Genomic DNA, 9,916 nt, shown 5'->3' with positions numbered 1-9,916 from the left:
GGGGGGGGAGGGAGAATGAGAGGGAGAGAATGGGACAGGGAAAGAGGTGGCGAGAAAGAGCGCGGGGGAGATAAGGGTGAAGCACACGATATATCTAAAAAGCAGCGTTCGCGTGAACCAGGCCTGTGCCAATTTCAGCTCCGTTTTCCGCCCAAAACGCAAAGCCATCGGTGCAAAAAAATGCAAAAAGATTCAACGCGAGTGAGACTTCGAGAACTGTAAGTAACCAAAAAAAAAGTATTGATATGCATCTTGAGTGACGCTTGTCAACATTTTGCAATTCCTAAAATCTTACGTTGAATTTTTTTGCGTCGAGTGGCTTTGCATTTTAGCTCTGGAGCTCAAATTGGACGGGTCTGATGTAAACGCAATGCGTGCATGCGTTACGCGTGCAACGTGATTGCGTAAGAGTGAAAGAAAAGGGGGGGGGGGGGAGGGGGAGGGGGAGAAGGCGGTGCAAAGAGGATGTACGTGGTCCTACGCGAGGGAGCGCGGGATGTTACATAATTTATGTAGGTATATTCTATATGTATGTCGATATATAGCGAAGTATATATCGATGGCAAACGAAAGTAATTTAACAAAGCGGAAGGAGGAAGTGGAAAGATATCGTGCGTCAGGCCGGAGAGGGGAACTAGCTGTATCATATTTACGATATTCTTGCGCGAATCATCCCTGTTTACTCGGAAAAGTTGAAGGATGAGGGATAAGATGGTCCAGAAGGGGCACTCGCCGGGTTCGGCCCTTATCGTCAAATTCGTGTTGATCGCGTCGATTTCTCGCCATTTTTTTTTTTTAAATCGCGATTTTCATCCGCTTTCAATATCTTTCAATATTTTCGTTGCCGCGACGTCGCGACGTAAAATTGCACAATTTCGGCGATTAAGAAGGGAAAGAGTTTCTTAACGTGAGCAATATTTATCTTTCGATTTAATAAACGCTGGTTGCACTCGGCTAAATTATTCTTGCAATTTATGGTGAATTTATGGTGTGTGTTAAGGCCAGGAAGCGGACCGTCCTACCTTACGATCCTGCTGTTAGTACAAAAGTAATGGTCGATGCACGAGATATGCGCGATTTATTCCACGTTGTATAAATCGCGGGCAAGTAACAGCATTTGACAACTAGTTCGCAAATTCTAGTCTGTTCTATTTCAATCGCTTGTTATCGCATGAGAAAAAGCAGTTTTCTTTGAAACAAGACATTGCGTACATAATAAGGATTTTTCACATTTGTCTTTCACGATTTACATTCAAAGATATTAATAACTATACATATCGGACAAATTAAAAGTTTCATCGACCTAAAAAAGAAAAAAAAACATGGTTCCTAAATTCTACTACATTCAGCTTCCTTCCTATTTTAAACGTTCAAAGCTGATCATTATGTCATGCTATAAAAAAAAAAAGAGGCCTAAGAATTTTCATCTAAAAAGAAATGTTTTGAATCGATTTACTATTCCTGCTATATTGTTATTAAATTTATAATTAGAGAACGCTATTAATATAAAAAGCTCATAAATAATTTTTTTATAGCACAAATGTAATATATTTTTCATTCGTATGTATTGCGTGAAGTATAAAAAAGAAAACAATTATTACATTCAAAAAGCAATTCTTCTCGAAATAAACTGCCATATTTAACGATTACCGTCAATTTCCGATATTTAATAGACATTACAATGCAGAAAAAAAAACTGACAAAAACCGGAAACAATTCAAATAAAAAGATCAATGACTTTCAGTACATTCAAAGAATAAAAAAAAAGAATACGTTTTAACGATAGATGTTGCTAGTATCGCGTGCGTTTTATAAACAACGAATTTTTTCCGTAAAAACCGTAAAATTCGTTTCCGCTGAAGGGGCTACGCAATACTTTTTACATCTGAGGATTATGGCTGTTGATAAACTAAAAAGTGCGATACCATATCATCGTGATAACTTTAAGTTCGCTCTTTAATGTTAGAAATAATTAACAATGAAATATTCTCCGCACACGCAAGCTACTTTTCTCCTTTTATTTTCCTTTGTACGAACACGAGAAAGATAACACAAGACTCGCTTTATTCGTGATAGTGTAACTGACATCAGTCGAACATAAATCATTATCGCACCGTTCAAGTGTTTCTATATGTAAAGTCTCTCAGACTGTTATGTAAGAAATCGTACAGTATAAGCAAGAAATAAGGTAGTCGTGAGAATAATATGTGCGTTTTTTACACGTGATGATTTTTTCTTTCCTACGTTGCATTTATCTGACGGAAATTCGATCGCTTGCTTTAAGGAATTACGTTACGTGCATCTGACAATTTCCTAAACGACAATTTCGCGGAGCTGATGAATGATGTACAGTAAAATCATTTTGTATTTGTGTTGAAAACGATCCACTCAAATCCTCTTGTTAAAATTTTGTGTTGAATTTTTAACATATTTGAATATTCATTTAACATAAAGTGATCATGTTATTTAAATGTTATTAAATGTTAAATTAACATTCAACATTTTTTAATTTCAAAGTAACACAATTTATGAATAAGTTGACAAATAACAAAAGTGTTTTAAAACACAAATGTGTTTTAAAACGTAAATTCTAAGATAAATGAAAGTACGTGTGAATTTTACTGAAAAAAATCGGATTCCACCGTTTGGTTACAAATTTTGTCTTATCAGTATTATCTTTTTTGTATTAATTTTTTTACATAATATTTATATTACTTTCTGCCATATATTTAGCTTGTTAAATTAACACAAAAAATTGAGTGGACCGTAAAATATGTTAAATTTAATACAAATTTTCCAACTGTGTAACATCCTCTCGGAAATAACACCGATCCATATCTAACATGCAACGAGCGTCAATTGCATAGCAAAGACGCGTCTCTCCCTGCAATCGTTGTAACTTTCTTTCATCGCGTTTCGACGACGGAAAGAAAAATCGTCAGGGGACGATGTGTAGCGGAATTGGGCGAGATTATAGTATTTCCGATAGCAATAAAACGATCGCTTTCGACTGTCGTGCAATAAAGCAACAATACCCATGGATCACAGATATTTATTAGAAAAAAAGACATATTTCGTTATGGTAGGAATAAGCTGAAGAATAAGTGGTTTATCGATCAAGGGAAACGAAATAGCCCAACTCTCGCCCAACTCCGGCTCTGCGCAGAGGAAACGGCGTCGAATTCAGGCGGTTTTGTCAAACGCGAGGCTCATTTATTATTAGATCCTAGATTAAAGGCGACTCTTTGATACTTTGATAAATCTGGCTAGTTTCCAAAGCGAGAAGATTTATGAGGAAAGACTGGCAATCAGCGGGACGCGAAAATCCCATAAAGGAGAAAAAAAAGAAGAGACGTTCGCCTGTCGCAGCGCGCGTCAATTTACACACCTATTAACTACGTTAAAAGCCGAACAATTAAATGACACAGCAAGCGAATAGAAAACATTTTTTTTTTTTTTTTTAAAGAGATTCGAACATGGGGAAGAAAACAGAAATACACGAGATCCGCCGAATTAAGCTTCCCGAGTTCGTCTCGCGAAAATTAATGCCGGCCTGGGGAGAAACAGGGAGAGATTTAATCGAACGTATTTTTCACGGAAGACGATGTCGCTTGAGGACCCTTAAAAAAACGCACCGAACAGCACCCTCACGGCCTGGAGAGAGAAAGGGAAAGAGAAAGGAGCGCGGAGCAGCTTCGGTAAAAAAAAAAGGAGAAAAAAGACATGATGAAAGGGTGGTGTGCCCCCAATTAAGGATGGCCTATATATCGCACTCGTTTGAAAACTTATCGCAAGAATGCACAAGAAGTAGCGTACACTCGCTGTACTACTGTTTGTTGACTCGAATAAATATGCGAATTAAAGTCGGTTTGGTTTATATGTACACGGTGAGTCCAAGATTCGTGCGAGCGGAACGCTGGTGATCGTTCGGATTGCTGTGGAAGCTGGGCTTGTCTCGCAAAGAGTGTTATTTGTCACGGAATATCAGAATAAAATGAAGTAATGAAAACGCGGAGAAAATCGTCTCGGACGGACGCGAGCGTTCCATGCGACGATATTGTTATTATACGAATGTACTCAAGACGGCATGGTATACAAGACTAAAACAAGACCTAAAATAGGGACATAATATTTTATAACTCAACTTTTGTACAGAATAAATACTTGTACTGTGGACCAATATTTCTTTCATTTCATTCACATCAAAACCATTGTTGGAGTATAGTTTTCTCATCGCATTAAGATGATCGATATTATAAGAGCATTAATATAATTAGTATATTTTTATCGAATTAATTTATTTCATTTTATTTAAGAGATATTTTTGAATAAGGAATATAATTAAAAGTGAAAGGTAAGTAAAATTTTCCATAATTAATAAAAAAAATAAATATATAAATCTAGTCTATAAATATACATAAAAATATAAAGATTAAATCTACAAATTTATACAAATTTATCTTATTTATTTATTTGTCTTTTGCTTATGCACTAATGGTATAATAACAATAGAATTCCTTGCTTCAGATATTTGCCACCAACTACCATTTTTATGTTCTTTACCTACACCAGCAATAAGGTGATTTCCATCAGGAGTAAATGCTAGCGCATTTATGAAACCCGTCAATTTAACTTCAAACAACAAATTTAAAGATCTAAAGTTTTCACTACACTGCCATAACTTGATCGTACCATTCCATGATCCTAGAAATTATAATTGAGCAATTAATAAAAAAAGGAAAAATATGAATAAACATGAATACAAAGTTACATTATAATAATTCACCTGATGCTACTAAATCTGTATTTAATAGTGTGGCGATACTTGAAATCCACATCGGTTGACCATTGGTTTCGTCCAGACCATGCGCCTGCGGCATCGAACACAGCGGCTTCTTCTTTAAACACCCCCAAACGCGAAGTTGTCCGTCATCTCCACCGGTAAAAAAATTTTCTTCATTGATAAGTTTAACCACGTCAATGCTATTACCGGCGCTATTGGAGTTAAATATTAATTGCGACTCTTCGACTATTTTCCAAATTCTGATGGTTCCGTCATAACCACCGCTTGTGATAGCACGCTCTCGTGAAAGCGCATCAATAGAGGTGATAGCGTTCTGATGCCCGAATCTATAAGAACAGTGACACAATCAGAAACAATTTAAAGATAAAATAAACAAATTTAATATTCAATATATACGTATACAGAAGTTAGACAAAATAATATAAATACTTAAAAAATACATTTTTTTTTATTATAAAGATTAGTCTATCACCTTTTGCTTTTTTTTCTTATTACTTGTTGAAATAGTCATACAATGCTTGAATAGTTACCAATGAAATGTTGTACTCTTTTAATTTTTCAATTGCTTATATAAATAATATTGAAGAAGGAAATTTGCTTTTCATTCTATTTTCCAAAATTGCTCTGTTTTGCAAAATGTTAATATTTTTCCTGATCAAAGCATCTGATTTTAATATCATTAAATCATTTATAGTGTTGAAAAGCAGAGTAAAAACAGATTTCCTTCGCTAATATCTTTTAAACAATTGGAAGATATTTTGCTAGAAAAATAGTATAACATTACACAAGAGCTCAAGCATGTGCGCCTCTATTCTATTTCAACAAGAGTGAACTCTGTCTGTATTGAAGACAAAAAAAATGACATACTAATCTCTTATTATTAAAAGAAGTATATTTCGTTTATCCTCTGTATTTGACAAAATATAAAATGTATACTATAATATAAAAATACCAAATCAGATTTACAAAAACTTACAAAGATTCAACGTAAGCCATATCGTCTAGATTCCAAACTTTCACGCTCTTATCTTCGGAAGCGGAGTATAACGTATGAGTACCTTTACGGAATACCAGTCCAGATACTAAACCTCTATGACCTTTTAGATCCTTTATATGATTAAGAGTATCACCAGAGAATACTTTTATATCTTTACATCCACTCTCTCCTACTACCTATAAAAAAGACTTGTCTTTATCTCAAATTTTTTTATAAAATGAAAAAAGATTTCATTTAAACTCACAAGAAACCTTCCATCTGTGCTAATCGCCAAACATCGTATGGATTTCATTCCAGGATTCTTCTTTCCTCTATTTCCTCTGATGGCTTTTAATTTTGTCTTTTCCTTTACTGACCCTAATAAATAATTATCAATTTATTTCACAATAATAATATTTAAACAGATAATTATTTAAATTATTATTTTTAGAACTTTATCTATATATTATTTATCTAAGCTAAAATTTCAGGCGTCGAGTGGCTCGCTGCTCAGTATGATTGACTCGCGATCTGTAGATCCGAGTTCAATCTCACTTGCACCTACATATGCAATTTTTCGCATTTAAGGAGTCAAAAATGGCACTATCTGGTGATTAAGGTCCAGTTCCACAATTCACGATTAACTCTGAGATACAATTTGTTTCTTATCTCTTTTCAATTCAAGAATTGGAAAGAGACAATGAATAAGTTGAACCTCGGTTAAGACTTAACCGTGAGTTGTGGAACTGGGCCTAAGACACCTTTAATCACCAGCGCCATTCGGATCAGGCGTTAGGTCTCATATATCAATAGATCTTCCAGATCAAACATTAAACTAACATCAAAAATGATTCAAAAATTTTTAAAGAAATTAAATAATAAAATAAAAGAGCTACGAACCACTCTGAAGCTTGAGTGAGAAAAACTTTAATAAACAATTAGACCAGACGTACAACAGACGTTTCGACCCCTATCGAGTCATTCTCAAACTTAAAAATTACTGTTAATATCGCTAAACGCTCGCAATTAATAAATCGTGTAATCACCACTAAAATTTATAAACTTACACTTAACTAAACTGCCATCCTTAGATCCTGTATATAATATACTGCCATCGCTTGAAAGGCAGATACAGGTAATGGAGCCTTTATGTTCTTTACACCTCAATGTTATGAGATGATTATGGCCAGTATAATATATTGCTACATTTTTTTTTAATCGACCTTTTTCTTCTAAGTATTCCTCACGTAACCTCTGCGCAACTGCACCTTCTTCAAATTCTGCTCTATCTTTTTCTATAATATCAAAATTTATTCGTTACATAAGATTATTTTCTCTCTTTCCAAAATAATAGATCAAATATAAAAATACTTCATTGAATTTTATACCTTCTTCTTCAATTTCTTGAAGATATTTCTTTGCAAGCCTCAAACGTTTTTCTTGTGCAGTTTCCTCCTCTTCCTCAGTTTCACTTTGTGCTTCATTTCTTTTTCATAAGTACAAATCTTATAATACTCATTGATTATCATATTCTTCTAATGTACTTAATTAGTGTTACCTTAAATTTTCTTCTGCAAATTCTTCATCTGTACTGGCAATACTCTCATTGTCATCAAGTTTGGACTTCTTTAATTTCTTTAATTTTGATTGAGCTGTAGATTTCTTATTAAAGTGGCCATTGAGCTAATATAATAAAATTAAAAATTAAATTAGAAAATTGAAGTTAATAGCCACATCGATATATTAAATTATACATAAGTAAAAAATTATGAATAACATATTGCTTTATAGTGTTAGAATCTAAGTTACAGTAATCAAAAGATACATTGTTTCAGTGACATCTTTAATTTTACTCTTATACACAATGACCATCTCACGTCCATCAAAATGTGTCATCTCTTTGACTGTTTATGTCTCGAGATTCCACACAGCCTAATCACATTGCCATCACTTGCCTTAACTTTAGAATGCAACATGGGCGTATCGTAAAATTTTTTTTCGGAGGGGGTTTTCTATTAACCAAAGGATGTATCATGCACCGGAATAACAACCAAAAAAAAAAAGGATTTTGTTATTGTACTAAAAAGAACGTCACTGTACCAATTTTGTTATTGTGATTTACAACAATTTTTAACATTAATCAAATCCATTTGGATATTTTTACAATTTTTAATCGTTTTAATGTCTTATACCTCATTTTGAAGAGGAAAAAAGTTACATTTTAACTTTTACTTATTTTTTTAAAGTTATTTTTTTTTTAAAGAAAGATAATATAGCTATACTACAAGTAAAATATTTAATTTTTTAATATTATTATTGTATGCTCGAACTAATAGAAGTATTAAAAATTACTTATAAAAAAAAGGAAAAAAAAATTATGTAACAGTAATAAAACTCACATAAAGTCAAAATTAAAATTGTATGTTTTTTATAATTAAAAATAAAAAAGAAATTTCGATGGAGTACATTGCTAATTGGCCAATTCAAAATAAAATGTTTTCATTAGTAAAAGTAAAAAATTATTAGGCACCGACCAATGTAAGTGGATGTATGCTAAGATGTGCACTAACGAGACTCTCTCAAAATGAAATAATTAATAAAAAATTTCAGGGAAGGTTTGAACCCCCAAACCTCCTTCGCCGGATACGCTCATGGAATGCAATAACTAAACATAAATATCAGTGCATTTATAAACTGCCAATTTGCTGTCGACGCAAATTCTCTAGAATTATCTAGAGTACATTCCGTTTCACGCATGATGTGCATCCTTGTTCAATATTTGATGTATATAACAAGGATAAATGATGCATCATGCGTGAAACAGAATGCAAGCTTAGAATAGATTTCACATGGCTTGACTATATCATTAAACAATGATATGGTTGACAGATATGTTTGTTATCTTGTAACTTCTAACAATTTTTTAACAAGAATCAGGGGAAATCAAAATAATCATACTATTCTAAACAAACTGAATTTTAGGCTTATTCTACAATGTGCTTTTTGTTTCTTCTTTCTTTTTACCTTGTATTTTTTTTTCTCTTTCCAACCGTTTTATTGACAATTGTATTTCTTGTCATATGTTTCTTCTGAAATTTGTTAACTTTTATTTTGGACGACAGAAAACAAAAACGGGATAAGAGGCATAAAGACAAAATTTGAAAAAGCAAGAAAACAGGGAACAAAAAGTATATTGTAAAATAGACTTTAACCTCTAAACAATAGAGAATTAGAGAATACAACACATTTCGAAAAGAAAATACGATAAAGCTTACTTTACGCTTTTGTGTACCATTTCCTCGATTTCCACTTCTTATAAAAAATGACATCGCATTAACGAATAATTGGAATAATTGTTGGAAATGAAAAAACTTCCTAAACCACGTGCGTCTTCTACATTTATAGCATGTGCTTCCTTCAACTTCGGCCTAGTTTACATCGTACACTTGATAACGTACTAACTAGTAACTTTCTATTGAATTATCTTAATTTTAGTGGCCTAGGGATCGATTCTATATCTTGAAATGAGATGAAAATTATAAAAGTGAAACGAAAGTTGACTAGAATACTGATTATTTCATTGGTCAACATCTAATAAATTTGCTCACTCTTGTAACTTTTACCTTCTTTGAAGATATTGAATCGACCTCCTAATAGAAACAGGGAGATTTTAACCTATCAGAAAGCGTCCATTCTAGTATACATGATTTCTGATAGGTTGAAATTTGTTCTTTCCTATTCCTATTGTCTGTACTTTTTATTGTGTTTCCAGCTTCACAGAAATATAATATTAGTCAACATATTATTAAAAAAAGTAATTAATTACTTATTTGGAGTACTAAAAGTACTGAATAGTATTTTAATATTTAAAATAAATAATTAATTACTGTCTTTCAATGGCTGCGTCCAATGCAAATCTGAGGCATCGGAGTGCTCTTTTTTTACAGTGCACGTGACATATGCTATAAGATACTACAATTTTATTTTTCTAAATATTCAGTAATGTATTATAAAATATAACTAATTATTATTAAATATTTAGAAAATCAACATTTAGTAATATTAGTAAGCTATATTTTTGATGTATCAGCCTATATAGCACAGGTTTCAGCAATATTATAACAATATTGCAACAA

General features: G+C 32.7%; 1 protein-coding gene across 1 annotated transcript; it reads right to left on the bottom strand.

Moving 5' to 3' along the window:
- Positions 1–4,465: 4,465 nt before the first annotated feature.
- Positions 4,466–9,190, bottom strand: LOC108748951 (U3 small nucleolar RNA-interacting protein 2). The gene is made up of 8 exons (XM_018487396.1): positions 9,056–9,190; positions 7,339–7,463; positions 7,169–7,266; positions 6,848–7,075; positions 6,046–6,158; positions 5,781–5,977; positions 4,787–5,130; positions 4,466–4,704 (listed from the first exon to the last, which is right to left on the bottom strand). The coding sequence occupies exons 1-8, from the start codon at positions 9,107–9,109 to the stop codon at positions 4,466–4,468; spliced, it is 1,398 nt and encodes a 465-aa protein (XP_018342898.1). The 5' UTR covers positions 9,110–9,190.
- Positions 9,191–9,916: the final 726 nt, after the last annotated feature.

The sequence above is a fragment of the Trachymyrmex septentrionalis genome, unplaced genomic scaffold (genome assembly GCF_001594115.1).
Source record: "Trachymyrmex septentrionalis isolate Tsep2-gDNA-1 unplaced genomic scaffold, Tsep1.0 scaffold25, whole genome shotgun sequence".
Taxonomy (NCBI): Eukaryota; Metazoa; Arthropoda; class Insecta; order Hymenoptera; family Formicidae; genus Trachymyrmex; species Trachymyrmex septentrionalis.
Note: the sequence above shows the minus strand (reverse complement) of the source record. Positions and strands in the feature narration are given on the sequence as shown.